Raw genomic sequence first — 17,547 nt, 5'->3', positions numbered from 1 at the left:
TCATCATCATCATCATCATCATCATCATCATCATCATCATCATCATCATGACATCATCGCTAGTATTTGTATGGCACGTTAAGGTTTGCAAGACACTTTACAAATATAATCTCATTTAATCCTTACAACCAGTCTGAGAGGTAGATGCTATTTTTAATCCCCCTTTTACTGGTGAAGAAATTGAGGCAAACAGGGGTTGATGACTTGCCCAGGGTCACAAAGATAGTAAGTATCTGAGGCCAAATTTAAACTCAGGTCTATCCATTGCATTGCTCAGCAGCCTGCAGGCATTGGAATTAAGTAAACAAAAGGCACCTTCAAATACTCAAATGGCTCTGTGATCATTGTTCTCTACAAAAATATACAGTACAAACCATTCATGTCTTTCCTTAAGTTTGCTGGAGAGAATCCACCCAATATGCTGGAGGCCTGCCTCAATTACTCAATTCCTCTTAAAAATAAGAGGATGCCGATGGAGCCCATAATCTGTCCTTCCATTATCCCTCACTCTCACCAAAATTGGCTCATTTTTAAAAATCATTGCCTTAGATAAAGGCACAGACAGCATGCTCATCAAGTTTGAAGTAGGGACTAGGAAGGATAACTAACATCCTGGATGACAGAATCAGGACCCAAAATTATCTTGGCAAGCCAAACCACCAGGCTTAATCTAATAAAATGAAATTCAATAGGAATAAATGCCTTATACTTGGGTGCAAAAAATTAGCTCCAAATATACAGTGGAGGGGTATGGTTAGATAGCAGTTTGTCTGAAAAAAGATCTAGATGTTTTCAAGGATTGAGACCTCAATATAGGTCAGCAGGATGATATGGCAACTAAAAAATGCTAATGCCACCTTGGTCGGCATGAAGAGAAGCTTCAAGGAATAAGGAGGTGATGGTCCCTCAGTCAGACCTCACCAGGAGTACTAGGTTCAGTTCTAGGCGCCAGAGCTAAAGAACACCGATCAACTAGTGTGTGTCCAAAGAAGGGCGACCATAATGTAAAGGGCCTTGAGTCCATGTCATATAAGAATCACCTATATGAATATGGGGGGTTTAGACTGGAGAACAGAAGGTGGGAACTAAGGGGTGCGGTGTGGAATGAGGACTATCTTCAAGGCCTGACACATGGAAGAGGAACTGAGCTTGTTTTGTTTTGACCGCAGAGGGCAGAACCAGGACCAATAAGTACAATGAGAAGCAAATGTAGGCTTGCTGTCAGGAAAATTTCCTCACAATCCAAGCTCTCTGCAAGTGAAATGGGCATTCCTAGGAAGTGATGGCTCCCTCTCCTCGGGAGTGTTCAAGCAGAGACTGGATAATTGCTTTGCCAGGTGTAACCTTGGTCAGGTGTTAACCGCTTTGTTAGGTGTAACCACTTTGCCAGGAGGGCTGCAGTGGAGATTCCTCTGGGCGATGGGTTGGACTACGTGATCACTGAGGTGCCTTCTGGCTGTCAAATTCTATCTTTCATACATTTCCTTTATTTTACTTCTCTCTCATGATTTCTTGCTATCTGATCAATGGTACTCCCTTCCACATGCTTAGATCCAGTCAAACTGGACTAATTGTCATATGTGGACTCCCTAGATAAAATGTATCCTCCACAAGGGCAAATAATCAATCGATAAGTACTGAATGAGTGCCTTCTACGGGCCAGCCATTGTGCTAGGGCTGGGGATAAGAGCAGAAAGAATGAAATGATCCCTTCTCAGAATGAGCAGCAAGTTGCTTTACTTTTTCCTTACACATCCAATATCTAGCACAGTTCATTGAACATAGTAGATACTCAACAAATGTTTCTGAAGTGATTGACTATCTTGTTTTCATAGCTCTCTCATTGTTCTTGGGTTTTCTTGAGTACTATGAGATAAAGCTGGACAGGCAGAAAGCTATACAATAGAGAGCCATTAAAAGATTTTGAGGAGAGCAGTAGATAGGGTCAAATGAAGAAAATTATAACATAATGAAGATTACTTTGGCAGAAATATGAAAGGAGGAGGTCGGAAGACTTTTTAGGAAGTAATAGCCCTGTCTGGTGCTGATGGGCTCCTCTCTCAAGATGGTGGCAACAAGGGTAGATAAAGCAGAGGGAAAGGGGTTAAGAGCAGATGGAAAGGCAGAACCAAACAGACTTAATAGGCAGCCCAATGCCGTGGAAAGAGCAATGAATTTGGAGTCAGAGGCCTTGGGATAAAATCCCAGCTCTTCCTCTTACTGTATGTGGAACTTAACCTTCCTCATCTATAAAACAAAGGGGTAGGGTTAGATGGCTTCTGACATCCTTTCCAGGTTCTAGACCGACAATCTCAAAACTGTCTGGAGATGAAAAGTGAGGAAGAAGAACGGGTCAAAAATGACCACTAGCAGAGATAGGGAAGTCAGAAGGAAAAAGAGGAAAGATAATTCCCCCTGACCAATTAGAATCAAATACACTCGAAATTTTATAATTAACAATTCCTATAAGTTACACTCTAAAGTAAATCAGTACGAATTAAACCAAAGTACATTGCCCCTAGAGTTTGGTTACCTGGGTTCAAGTCCTCGGACAAGAGAGGAAGGGGATCTATATTAGATCTTCAAGATCTGTTTCAAATCTGACAACCTTTTTGGAGGAAAAGTACTGGACTCAGAACAAAAAGACCTGGGAGTAAATCTCAGTTCTCCCATTTGTTTACTAGCATAGCCCTCAGTTTCCTCTTCTGTAAAGTGAGGCAGATAGAATGAATAACCTCTAAGGTCTCTTCTAGCTCTAAATTCTATGCTCCAATTCCATGATTCCTGTTTTGCCGATAGGCTATAAGAATCCAATCCATTCACCCACCCTCTGTGATCTGTCCTTTCTTCCATTTCTTTTGGCTAGAATCCCAGTATTGCTAAATTGGGCAGCTCCCTTCTCAGCCAATGGCCCCTGAGGATTTGTCCAGACACAAATCCATCTCACCAGAATGCCTTTTCAATTTGAAGCATTAACGCTCAACTCTTTTGGAGAGGTTTCCTCATGGGCCAGAATTATTCTTTATTGCCTTTCAAAAATGTAAAGTTACAGAAATGCTAAACGGATTCTCCACAAACGATGCTGTAATAAAGTTAAATCCATTTTAGTACAAATGAAGTGTCAAAGGTTTATTAAAAATCCATCCCTTTATCAGGCCCTGTAGTAACATAAAATGAAGAGGCTTGGCAGAGACTAAGCTTATAATATCTATCCTCTGGGATTGCTTGGGAAGCCTACCATGGGGCTGATTTTATGGCAGTCCTGAAACTAGAATGGCATTTATCTCAGACATTTTTTAAGTTAGAACATTGAGTGTATTACAGAGAGAATCACAGTGCAGAAAGCCCAGGTGATGCCCCCAGTTCTAGGGCAGCCAGGGCTAGGATGAAATACAACGGTTTAATCACGATACATAAAACTATACCTGTTTCAACATCCGTCACATGAAGCTCAGAATCAAAGCCACCACTGAGAATCTGTCTTCCACAGGAGGACCACTGCGCAGCACGCACAGCACTGCTGTGAGAAGAATAGGTGTTCACACAGCGACCTGTGTCTATGGCATCCCATACCTTTAAAGCAAAAGACAAAGAAGCAGTTCTAAGTGATAAGATCTCACATTTCTTAATGTTTAATCACTTTTTTTTTTTACAAAAACCTTGTGGGCTGGACAGTGAAAGTTTTAGTAGCTCTGTTTTATGGATGAAGAAACAGAATTTAGAGATAAATGACTTGCATGACGTCCCATAAACAGTATAAGAGGAAGGATTCAAACCCAGGTCTCTCCCAACTCCCAGTATAGGCCTTCTCCCACTAGGCCAAGCTGACTCCCCTGAAACTAATGACCTTTCTTTTCACAGACTTCACAGAGTATGTTGCTTGTACTTCTCTCTTGAAATGTATTATTACATGTTATAGTTATCAGTGAATTACAGGTCACATCCTTCTGCTGGAGATCAAGTGATGGACCGCAGATTCATAACTAGAAGGAAACTTTAGAGTCGTCAGGTCCAGTCCTCTAACTTCATAGACTAGAAACTGAGCCCCAGAGAGGCTGTGACCTGCCTAAGGACAAGTAGTGACAGAAGTGGAATTTGAACTCATGCTCTGTGATTCCAAATCCAGGACTCTTACCCCTCTACCACAAATGGGGAGGTCGTTATCTTCTGATGCAGTTCACTTTGAACGGCTTTAGTTATTAGAACATCTTTTTTCCTACATGGCACAGAGTCTGGAGTCAGAAAGACCTGAGTTCAAATGTGACATCAGACACTTACTAACTGTGTGACCCTAGGCAAGTCACTTAAACCTCTGTCTGCCTTAGTTTCTCAACTGAAAAATGGGGATAATGATAGCACTTACATCCCAGGGCTTTTGTGAAAATCAAATGAGATGATATTTGTAAAGTGTTTGACATAATACCTGGTACATAGTATAGGTGCTTAAAAAATGTTTATTCCTTCCTTGCTTCCCCTTCTCCCACACATGGGAGAAATCTACCTCTTTGAAACTTTCACCCCATTGCTCCTAGTTCTTTTGCCCTTGGAGAAGTAAAACAAGGCTAATCCATCTTTCCAGTGTCAAACTTTTACAATAAGAAGACAATATCATATTCTCCACCATCTCTTGCCTCCCCTCCTGCCCCCAATTTTCTCTTCCTCAGGTTAAACATTGCCATTTCCTTCAGCTTATCCTTCACATGGTCCCCAGTCCCTTCACCATACTGTGCCCTTCCTAAAATGTGATTCCCACCTGCTATTTTAAGTTCTGGGTGACCAAGCCAGAGGACACCAGGATTATCATCTCCCTCAGTACACCGGGGAGGTCACTAAAGCTTCTGGGCTGTTTTCACATGTACCACATTCTAGCTACTCCCTCCCCCAACCCCTTCCATCGTGTACATGCCTGGGTGTTTTTTTAAACCCAAGTGCAGGACATTTATGGCTGTTAAGTTTCATTTCATCAGATTTAGTACAGTGTTCCACACCATTGAGATCTTTTTGGATCACAATTTGGTTTATTCCAGCTTAATATTATCCACAAATTTGATAAGCATGCCATCTATGGCATCATTAAAGTCATTAATAAAAATGTTGGATGCTATTAAATTAACAGTACTGCATACTATTTAAAGGTATTTATTAAGCACTAGAACAGATGCTGTAGGAGACCAGGTTAATATACACATTCTCTGCCATCCAAGAATTTTAGCTGTACAATCTAAAATAGAACAAATGTACAACAGACCTATATATAGCTAACAGTCAAAACACAGACACATTGTATAGACAGACAGACAGACACACACACACACACACACACACACACACACACACAGAGTCCATTGTTTCTGAAAAAGAAGTTAATTTCTAGTATCTCACACCTCTGCCTTCATTGATGGGGAAAGGGAGCCCAATATATACATCTTGCTTTAACATGCGCTTTAAAGCTACTATATGTATGAAGCATAGGAGGAAGATAATGACCGACATGTTCAGAGACTGGGCAAGAAGTAAACACAAAGGAAACATGGCAAGTAGTGATTTGTGAATGAATTTTTATCAGCTTAAGAAGAAAAGTAACAGCCCCAATGATGGTCAAATCATTCATAGAATCATAGATTCAGACTCAAATGAACCACAAAGTTCATCTAGTTCAACTCCATCATTTTACAGATGAAGAAACTGCAGTATTTGTGTGTGTGTGTGTGTGTGTGTGTGTGTATCTATAGATATATAGATACAGAGATATGGTGGGTGTGTGGGTGTGTATGTGTATGTATCTATAGATACATAGACGCAGAGATATATGATATGTGTGTGGGTGTGTATATATTTGTGTGTGTGTGTGTACACGTGCGTATGTCATGAGTAAAAATTCCAAGAGACAAAGTTTCCAGGTATTAATAATCAATTTCTTAACTAGGCTAGCCAATAATCAATAAATTGATGATCAGCGGTTTCTCTCGGTAACCAAAGACCCCAAGGAAGGCTCTGAAACACCTTAAATTAGGTGTGTGCCTTCTGACAGGAAAGTCCCCTGACAAGTGAAACTCAACCCTGATTTGGTGAATATTGAATGATAAGGTGGGCTAGAAATTCCCAGTCCTTCCAAATCACCACACTGTAGGAACAGGGGGCATCAGCTGAGAATGTGGCCTGGTCATGAGTTTTGAGCTCCCTCTAGCAATCTGGGCACCCCGACCAGGTTCTCTCTGGTTTGGTTTCTCCTTCATGAGCTGGGGTTTCCCTAAACTCTAATGAAGGGGTTTCTCCCAGGGAGAGAACTGAATTATTTTTATACCCTAAACAGAAATTAGGTTTCCCAGTTGGGTGGATCCCCCCAGATACCTTGAGCTGAGCTGGAATGCTTCTGGCATTCTCTAAAAGGGGAGGGGCTCCTCTCTAATCTAGTCTTTTTTTTCAGAAAAGGGAATATTATAAATTATTATTAATAATCAAATGGTATAGCATTAAAAAACATATGAAATGACTTGCCCAAGTTCACACAAATAATAAGTGGCAAAGGCAGGACCCAAACCTAAGTCTTCTAAGTTTAAATCCAGAGTTCTTTCCATTGCACTACTGGGTCTTGAAGGATGGAACTAGAAAACAAGAGGAATTACAAGGAAAGAGATATCCACTAAATATAATAAACATTTCAAACTGTCCAAGAATGGAATGCCATGCTTTGTTAGGTAGCAAGCTTCCCATCACTGCAGGATAATAGAAGCTGTTAATAACTATCTATTACTATTCCTTTTAGAAGATAATGTTGATATAAGAGAGAGTAAAAAAGACCTGGATTCAAATCCTAACTGTATTATTAGTATTTGGAAGACCTAAATTTTAATCAGAACTCCTTCATTTAGAAGCTGTGTGACTTTTAGCAAGTCACAACCTCTTTGTGCCCGAGCTTCCTCACAGGTAAAATGAATAGTCAAAGGTCGCTGTGTCATGTTGGATAGAAGGGACCATCGTTGAAGTCCAGAAGATCTGGGGGGTTCAAGTACCACCTAGAACACTGTGGCCCTGGGCAAGTGGCTTAATCCCTCAGTATCCCAGGCACCACTCCAAGACTATAAGTTGCATAACTGCACTAGAAGAGGTAGCTTTCTCACTGAAGATTGCCTAGATCAATAAAGTCAAAACATAGACCAAAAAAAAAAAAAGATACTCAATTTAATTCAAGAAATATTATGAAGATCTACAAAGAAAACAAAATGAAAAAGATCTTTCCTTCAAGAAACTTAAATACAACTGGAGGGATACAAAACGCACACATATAAGGTAAGCAGAAAGGAAACAAGCATTTGTTAAGTGCCTACTATGTGCCAGGTGCTGTGCTAAGCACTTTATAAATATTACTTCCAACAATCCTGGGAGGAAAGGATTATTATTACCCCCATTTTACAGTTGAGGAAACTGAGGACAGAAGCTAAATGACTTGACCAAGGTCACATAGCCAGTATCTGAGGCTCGAATTTTAACTCAGATCTTCCTGTCTCCAGGTCAAAAATTCTATCCACAGCCACCTAGCTGTTTTATAGTTAGTATTTATATAGAACTTTAAGGTTTGCAAAACACTTTGCAATTATCTCATTTTATCTTCACAACCACCCTGGGAGGAAGGTATAAATCCAAAGTATATACAAAGCAATTCCAGGAGTGGAAAGCATTAATAACTGGAGGAATCAGGAAAGGCCTTGTATGGAATATGGAACTGGAACTGAACTATGAAGGAAGGTGAGAGGCAGAGGTGAGGACCCCAGGTATGGAGTTAAAATGAGCAGCAAGAAAAAGAACAGCTTGGCTGGAACTGTGCATGAGAGGGATTATGATATGAAACAATTCTGGGAGATCTGAGTGAATGGCCAGACCCAAAGAGAAAACATTAACACCTGGAAGGAAGCACTTTGAAAGGAGGACTCCCTAGGGAATTGTGTTTGACCTTGTGTTACTTAACATTTTTATTGCTGATGTAGATAAAGGAATAGATCAAGTTTGCAGATGGCACAAAGTTAAGGATAGCTAACACAACGGATGACAGGATTCAAAAAGAAGTGTAACAAGCTAGAATATTGGATGAAATCAAGATGAAATTGCATAGGGATGCATGCTATCTTCTGTCTTACACTTGAGTTCAAAAAATCAATTTCACAACGAAAAGATGGTGGAGACATGGTTAGATAGCAGTTTGCTGAAAAGATCTGGGGATTTTAAATGTATGAAAATTTAACATGTCAGCAATTTAATATGGCAGTCAAGAAAGTCAATGCAATCTTATACTGAGGTGAGGAATAAGATGATAATCATTCCATTGTTCTCTTCTTTGCTAATACTAACAGGTGTGCTGTGTTCAGTTCTAGACACCACATTTTGAGGACATCAACAGATTGGAGAACATCCAGAGGGGGATAACCAAAAAGGTGAAGGGTCATAGGAAGCCTGGTTGAAGGAAATGGGGATGTTGAGCCTGATGGGAGAACTTAGGGACTCGTGATCGTCATTGGCTGACCCAAGGCAGAAGGAAGAACAATGGTGGAAGAAAGATACAGAAAAGAGACAGAAATTTAGCCTTGTTTTAAGGAAAAAACTTCTAACAATTGGAGCTATCCAAAAGTAGAATCAAATAATCAATCAATAAGCATTTATTAAGTGTCTGCTATGTGACCGGGGATGCAAAGGAAAAAAAAACATTCTTTGTTCCGAAGGAGCTTATGTTTTACCAGAGGAGAAAACACACACATATATAAACACATACAGGATAAATACAAAAAAATATAAAGAAGTCTGAAAACAAGTTAGAGCTGACAAGCACTAGTAAGTTGTAGGATCAGCAAAGGCAGAGGTGGTGATTAATCTGAGTCTAGTATTAGAAGGTGGATCAAGCTGAGTCCTGAAGGAAGGGATTCTCCCAGGCCTAGGTTGGGGAGAGGGTGCTTTCTAGACTTGGGGACAGCCAGTACAAAGGCACAGAGATGGAAAGATTGCTGTGTGAGAAGAGAAAGAAAGTCAGTTTGGCTGCACCACAAAGTAAGACACATGCTTAGGTTGGAAAGATAGGTTTAAACTAAAACAAACAGAGGAGTTTTATGGTAGAGACAACAGGGAACCAGTGGGTTTACTCTTTGATCCAGTGAACAAGACCCTGTAGAAAACAGAAAAACATATGAGAAGTTGTGGAGGCAGACTCAAGGTTTGGCAACCTGTGCTGGATGTGAGGGACAGGGCAGAGTGAAGCACATTTCTGAGGCGGCACTCCTGGGTGAATGCAAGAATGGTAGTGACAACATTACCTGCCCAACCTACTTCACAGGGTCACTGTAAGGATTAAATGAGTTAGTGGATTTGTAAAGCAAAAAGGGTTATATAAATAAATAGCAACTTTCAATAACAGTTACTCATAATAATATCAATAACAATAAACTGTAAAGGGAATTCCTTTGTGGGATAAGGGATTGTAACAAACGCCCTTTAAGTACTCTTCCAAAATCAGGATCATCTGGCTCTTCTTCATATGTCATGACTTTGAAAAAAAATAATGTTTTCCAATGGCAAGAACTCCCTGAATTGATTTTCACTATATCAATGAAGTCTGTTTTTTATTCCTTCTTAATGAGCTCAGTAGTCTTCAAAAAGCAAAGAAAAAAAAGTAAACAGTGACCACACCATGCACACCGATCTGTGAACAAAATTCCCCATGGAGATGAAAAACCTCATTTTGGCAAAGTCAGAAGGAGCTCAAACTTCAGAGAATTCAGATGCTAAAAGAGGATTTTCCCCTTAGAAAAATGTAGCTTTTGTAAAGTCAAGGGGAAAAAGTATTTCAATAGCTGGTTTTAAAAATTCAAATTTATTTGGATAATATGAACAAAAATATAAGGATATAAATGTTCCCTTCCTTAAAGGTTTATAAACTGAAAGAGAGAAAGAATTATTGTCCTCATTTTACAGATGAGAAAACTAAGGTTCAGAGGTCACTCAGCTAGATCAGAACCAAGACATAAGCCCTGGTTTTCTAATGTCTATATCAGTTCTTTCATATTGCTGACATCTAATTTAATTCTACAAACATGTATTAAGTACCTACTACGTGCACATCTCTGTGTTGGACAATAGAGAGATACTTTAAAAAAAAATTCCAGGGGCTCTCAAAGATCTTACGTGGGTTGGAGGGTAGGGAAGGTACAGTAGATAACATGTACGTATGTAATTATAATACAAGGTGATGTGAGGTACTAACAAGGGTATGGGAAGGTTCAGGGAAGCATTCCTGGGTGAAGTGGGACTGGAGCTTGTGAGAGAGGTGAATTTGAGAAGGGAATGCATTACAGGTATGGTGAGGAGCCCCAGTAAAACACAGACTCAACTCAGGAGATGAGATGGCAAGGTGAGATAGCTGCCAGTAGTAAAGTATGACTGAAACACAGAGTTTATGAAATAAAGGCTGGTGGGGCAGCTGTGTGGCACGGTGGATATGGCACTGGCCCTGAAGTCAGGAGGACCTGAGTTCAAATCTGGTCTCAAACCAAACACTTGACTCTTACTAGCTGTGTGACCCTGGGCAAATCACTTAACCCCAATTGCCTAATAAAATAAAAAATAAAAAATAAAAATAATGAAATAAAGGCTGAAGAAGTCAACTACAGTCAAATTATGGAAGAATGTAAGCTGAAGGATTCATATTTTACGCAAATTAAAACACCTCTGAGGTACCATCTCATACCGATCAGACTGGCTAATATGACAGAAAAGGAAAATGATAAATGTTGGAGAAGATGTGGGAAAATTGGGACACTAATGCATTGTTGGTAGAATTGTGAACTGATCCATTCTGGAAAGCAATTTGGAACTATGCCAAAAGGGCAACCAATCTGTGCACACCCTTTGATCCAGCAACATCACTAGTAGGTTTATATCCCAAAGAGATTATAAAAAAGGGGAAAGGATCTACATGTACAAAAATATTTAAAGGAGTTCTTTTTGTGGTGGCAAAGAATTGGAAATTGAGGGGATGCCCATCAATTAGGGAATGGCTGAACAAGTTGGAGCATATGGATGTAATGGAATACTACTGTGCTATAAGAAATGATGAGCAAGCAGATTTCAGAAAAACATGGAAAGATTTACATGAACTGATGCTGAGTGAAGTGAGCAGAACCAGGAGAATATTATACACAGTAACAGCAACATTATACAATGACCAACTTTGTTAGACTTAGCTCTTCACAGCAATACAATTAATCAAGACAGTTCAAAAAGACTCATGATGGAAAATGCTGTCCACATTCAGAAAAATAATTATGAAGTCTGAATGCAGATCAAAGCTATTTTCACTTTTTTGTCATTTTGGTTTTTTGTGACATTTCCTTTTTGTTCTATTTCTTCTTTCACAACATGACTAATGTGTAAATGTGTTTACATGATTGAACATGTATAACCTAAATCAGATTGCTTGGTGTCTTGGGGAGGGAGGATGGGAGGGAGCAAGGGAAGGAGAAAAAAATTTGGAACTCAAAATCTTATAAATAATGAATGTTGAAAACTATCTTTACATCTAATTGGAAAAAATAAAACACTTTTTTAAAAAAAAATTTATCTTTTATCCTAGAAGCAATTAAGTCACTAAAGGTTTTACATTTACAGGGTGATTTACATACTTATTTTCATTTACTGAATAAACTCTATAGTCTATACCTGAAGATCATTTGATCTTCATAGCTACCTGGGAAGAGAAAGAGAGGAGGAGAAGGAGGAAAGGAGAGAGGGAAAGAGAAAAGATGAAGGGAGGAAAAACACAGAGAAAGGAGGCAGGGAGGGAGGGAGAGGAGGGGGGGTGAGAGAGACAGAGAGACAGCCAGAGAGACAGAGAAAGAAAGAGAGACAGAGAGAGAAAGAGTATGAATATTTTTTAAGCACTTACTATATGCCAGGCACTATGCTAAGCACCAGGGATAAAACAGAAACGAGCAAAACAGTCTCTGCTCTCAAGGAGCTTACATTCTATTTGGGGGAAGATGATACAGGAAACGGAGCTAGAAAGTGGGGAAGGAGTGGAGGGAAGGCCTTACATGGTATGGTTTAGGGACAGATGTGCAGTGGAAGTCTGAGCAATGGCAAGATAAAGAAAAAGCTCACCTATAAGAGCTAGTAGTATTGGGGTAGAGACCAAGGTTCTTCTGGTGGAGAAGAGGCAGGGAGGATGGTCCAAGTGGAGAAGGCATGGTGTGGGGATGTTTGGGGGCAGTGTGGTGATGCAGCGGACAGAGCTGGGCCTAGAGTCAGGAAGGCCTGAGTTCAAATCTAGTCTCAGACACTTTCTAGCTATGTGGCCCTGGGGAAGTCATTTAACTTTTTGCCTCAGTTTCTCCATCTGTAAAATCGGGACAATAATAGCACCTACCTCCCAGGATAGTCATGGGGATCCAATGAGATAATAACTGTAAGTCGCTTAGAAAAGTACCTGGCACACAGTAAGAATTATAGTAAACCACCTCTCTATAGAGGGACAATTGAGGTGAAAGCAGAGGTGCTTCTCCCACCCCTAGGGCCCAGTAGTAACTGCTGATGAGAGCAAGAGATATACCACCCTTATGCTTGAGGAGAGAGGAAAAGACAGTGACTCACCATAAGCCTTCACATACCATGAGGAACATGAAGAAGGGCTCTTCTTACTCCCCTCTAACCACCCCTCCAATTCTATCATGCGACATTTGGGGCTGTGGAGATCATATACAAAAGAAGGCTTAAGGATAATGGAGGTGAGGAAAGGGGGAGGCTGAGCTATGAAAACTCAGAGATGTGTCCCTATAAGGGTGAGGGTTAGCTACAGAAGCTGTGCATGCAGAGAGCCGAGAGAACATGGGATCAGTGGCCAAAAAAAGCAGGGCCTGCAGAGGACGGCCTGGGCAGCAAGATAATCAGCACTTGCGGGAAACTCAGGAGAGCCACCCCACATCAGTAGAGAGAAACAGTGGGCAGCAATATGCAATGCCCACTGAGAGCCAGCCACAAGAGGCAAGTGCTGCCCACACTGAGCCGCCGTGGAGACAGCTGTGGACAGAAGTACCAAGGCAGGGAACCCCACACACCCCTGACTGAAAGCCTACCTAGGGCCAGACTATGAACTACTGAGACTGTAGAGGACTCAGCAAAGGGCTGCCCACTATGGGATAGCATTGCTTCCCATGGACTAAGGCACAAAACCTACTTCCATAACTTTATAAATACAGTTTTGTCTTTTAAGATTATATACTTATAAGGAGAGCTGATGACTACTCGGGGAATGCCAGACACTAAAGTTACTAGATTCTCAAAGTACAGGCAAGTCCTTTGTGTAAGGTGGGAGCCTTTGACTCATGGGTTATACAGCAAAGTGCTAGGTAAATGAGTTATTAGGGGCAGCTAAGTAATGCAGTGCATAGAGTGCCGAGCCTAGAGTCAGGAAGACTTATCTTCCTGAATTCAAATCTGGCCTCAGACACTTACTAGCTGTGTGTCACTTAATTCCATTTGCCTCAGTTTCCTCATCTGTAAAATGAACGGGAGGAGGAAATGCAAACCCAGTATCTTCTCCAAGAAAACCCCCAAGTGGGATCACAAAGAGTCAGACATGACAGAAAAACGACTGAACAACAAAAATGAATTATTACAATAATAATCATTACTGCTTCATTATTATACTCCAGTTGCGGCAACTAGGTTATAGTCTCGTCCCTCTGTGTCTGAGACTCTGCCCTGGCACTCTGTCCTGATTTTATTTTTATACAAAGTTGGGACAATATATCTGTATGTCTCCTCTCCGCAGCTTCTACAAAAGGGCCCTGGTTTTACTTCTAGTGTCAAAGTTTGTCTTCCTGACTCAGTATTACTTTTTATGGTACTAAAAATGAAAAAAAGGCTCAGAATGCAATAGAGTTACATCTTGGGAATGTGCTGGTTCCCAGAGGCTGTGATCAAAATGCATTTCATCTCCTTTTGAACTATGAAGGCCAGTTCACAACCCCAACTTAATCCTATGATACATATACAAAGACGACAAAACAGGTCCTTGTTCTGTAATATGTGTGCAATGTAATGATGTATAATCATCATTACTATCATCATCATCAGTCACAATTCAAATAGCTCCACAATAATCATAAAAATATGTCACAACTCTATTTGCCCTATTTTAAAGATGAGAAAATTGAGATAATAAGAAGCTAAATGACTTGCCTAGAGGCAAGTATCAGACTATCAGAGCCAGGATTCAAACTCAGGTCTTCTGACTCTAAATACAATGCATCTTCTTTCTGCAATGCCATGTTGCTTTAAGAAGAGAGGTGGAACCAAACCCCTTAGTTCCAAATTCTATGGAAGAAAATACCAGGGATTTGCACCAACTCTCATACAGAGAATGTATAAGGACAAGCCCCTCAGACCAACACAAATATAAGAGCTCCCTTATAATCATGACTGATTTGATGAGCAATCAATCAACAAGTATTACAGTAAGCACCAACTATATTCCAGGTACTATGCAAGGTGCTCAGAATACAGGTTCAAAAAGAAAAAAAAAATTTCTATTCCCCATGAACTTATATTTTAATGAGGGAGGCAAAAACCCAACAAATACGAGCATTTCCATATACAAAAAAAATAGAAAAAAAAAGATAGCATACAAAAATGTGAATATAAAGCATAGATCTTTTTTTACAGTATATAACAAATTCAGCACATTAGTGTCAAAGCTATGCTGCTTGTCTGTATCTTCCTCCAAGCTTCCTTTTGTTCTCCTCTGTGTATTTTTCTAAATGCCTCATTGACCTTTTTTTTTTTTTGATACATAATGAGGTTTTCCAATATTGCTTTTCTAGTTTTCCTTTTTTTTTTTTTTTTTTTTAGTTACATACCGAATTCATTGTTCTTTCTTCTGTTGATGGAAGTGTTTTCACGATAGAAATTTTCACCTCAGCATTGCTTTGGATGCGTCTCCAAAGTTCTGGTACATTGTCTCATCACTGTCATTTTCTTAGACAAAATTACCTATTGCTTCTACACCTTATTCTTTGCCACATCCATTCATTAAAATGAAATCATTTAGTATCATTTTAAGTTTAATCCTTTTGTCAATGGCCCTTTACTGATCATAATTTCTACTGCATTGTGCATAGTAAGGGATGTTCAGAATTTCTGCTTTTTTGCACTTGAGGTTTTTATGTCCTAGCACATGGTCAACTTTTGGAAAGGTGCCATTCACAGCTGAGAAATATACATATTCTTTTCTATTCTCAATCAATAATCACCAAAGATCTAGAATCTCTAACTTTTCTAAAATTCTATTCAGGTCCTAAGCTTTTTTTTTTCATCTTCCTGTTAGATTTATCTAGATCTGAAAAGGGCGCATTGAAATCCAATGATTATAGTTTTGTTCCCTATTAATCCCTGCAAATTAATCAACTTTTCCTTCAAGTACTTCGATGCTATATCATTCAGTACAAATATTAAGTACTGATATTATTTCACTGCTTATGGTAACTTTAAGATAATGAAATTTCCTTCCTTAGCTCTTTTAACCATGTTTATTTTTACTATTGCCTTCTCTGAGATCATCATTCTTACTCTGATTTTTTGTTTGCCTGAAACATAATAAATTCTGCTACACCCTTTATTTACCCTTTATTTTACGCTGTGAATTTTTATGTTTCAAGTGTGTTTCTTACACACGATATATTGCCAGATTGTGCTTTCTAATCCATTCTGCTATCCTCTTCCATTAAATGGAAGAGCTTATCTCACTTATATTCACAGTTATGATTGTTAATTGTGCATTTTCCCCCATCATATCTTTCCCCCCTTCTTTGATCCTGTGTTGCTCTTTAGAAAGATGATGATGCTGAAAGAGAAGAAATGTGATCAAAACTAGCAATTCTTCCACTCTGCTACCCCTCCTCTATTCCCCCAAGCCAGACCAGTAGTAATTCTTCTTCTATAATTTATCCTCTGAAGTTGGTTTGCTTTCCGTGTGACTATCCATCCCACTCAATCTCCTTGTTCAATCGTTTCAGTCATGTCCAACTCTTCATGACCTCATTTGGGCTCTTTTGGCAAATATACTGAAGTGGTTTGCCATTTCCTTCTCCAGCTCAACCTACAGACGAGGAAACTAAGGCAAATAGGGTTAAGTAACTTGTCCAGGGTTAAAAAGCTAGTAAGTGTCTGAGACCAGATTTGAACACAAATCCTCCTGACTGTAGCCCCAACATTCTATCTACTGCACCACCCCACCGAGCTGCCTTCAGTCTCCCCTCCCTCTTAAGTCCCTCTCTCTTCTATCCCTTCTATTCGACCTGTTCACCAATTTGCTTTGATAAACACTATCTGTGTTCAGCCCTACTTTGTCAAATCCTGATAGAAATGGGGTTCACGAAAAGCCCATTACCTCTTCCCCTTCTTCCATGCTTGCATACTCTTCTCATCCCATCTTCCTCATTTCTTCCCTGGTGTATTCCTTTTTTCCCCTCCCTTTTCTTTCCTCTATTAAAACCATAACAACAGAATCAAACCACCCCAGGCCTTCTTTCCTATTTTACTACCTCTTTGATACTTGAAATCATTAGGATTTTGGAAGACATGTCTCTTCTCCATCATTAGAATGTAGAGACTTCATTGTTTAGGCCCTTCCAATTACTCAAATACATTTATCTAAGTTTCTCTTAACTCTTGCATTTACAATTCAGTTTCTTTTCAGCTCTGGTCTTTTCATCAAGAATGCTTAAAAGCCCTCTATTCCATTGAAGATCTACAGCATCATACTTGGTCTTCTAAGTTTTTCTTGGTGGTAAGCCTTACCTTTTTACCTTTCAGAATATCCTATTCCAAGATATTCTCTCCTTTATAATAATGGCTTCCAAGTTTTATATGATGGATCCTGATTATGGTTCCTTGCTACTTGAACTCTTTTTTTTGTTTTGTTTTGTTTTGGTTTGGTTTGGTTTTTTGTTTGTTTTTTGCTGCTTCCAGTATTTTTCTTTAACCTGGAAGCTCTGGAATTTGACTACAATATTTGTGGGAGTTTCTATTTTGGGGTTTCTTTCTGAAGGTGACCAATGGATCCTTTCTATCTCTACTTCTCCTTGTTTTAATATATCCAGGAAGTTTTATTTATGATTTCTTGAAATACAGTATCTAAATTATTGTGTTTTTCTGGTGATAAATATCTCAACTTATAATATTTCTTCAGAGTATTCAGTATCTTATGTTAACTAATATCTCCAACCTCAGTTTCCATTTTGAGACTTTGTGTCAGAATCAGGTTCCCCTCCCCTCCCACACCGATGTTGTTCAGTTGCTTAAATTATGTCCAACTCTCCACGACCCCATTTTGAGGTTTTCTTAGCAAAGATTCTACAGTGGTTTGCCATTTCTTTATCCAGCTCATTTTAGAGAGGATGAACTGAGGCAAACAGGGTTAAGGGATTTTCCCAGGCCCACATAGCTCTTAAGTGTTTGAGGCCAGATTTGAATTCAAGAAGATGAGCCTTTCTGATTCCAAGCCCAGTG

At 39.6% G+C, this 17,547-nt stretch overlaps 1 protein-coding gene across 1 annotated transcript in view; it reads right to left on the bottom strand.

The window, feature by feature from the left end:
• Positions 1-17,547, bottom strand: part of WDR25 (WD repeat domain 25) — a 249,064-nt gene that overhangs the window by 65,806 nt on the left and 165,711 nt on the right. The window contains exon 3 of the mRNA XM_027849223.1: positions 3,426-3,573. Within this exon, the coding sequence (XP_027705024.1) occupies positions 3,426-3,573 (148 nt within the window). The remainder of the gene's footprint in view (positions 1-3,425; positions 3,574-17,547) is intronic.

Source organism: Vombatus ursinus, unplaced genomic scaffold (assembly GCF_900497805.2).
Source record: "Vombatus ursinus unplaced genomic scaffold, bare-nosed wombat genome assembly UNPS02007284.1, whole genome shotgun sequence".
In the NCBI taxonomy this organism is placed as follows: Eukaryota; Metazoa; Chordata; class Mammalia; order Diprotodontia; family Vombatidae; genus Vombatus; species Vombatus ursinus.
The sequence above is the reverse complement of the archived record's forward strand: the minus strand, read 5'-3'. Positions and strand labels throughout refer to the sequence as shown.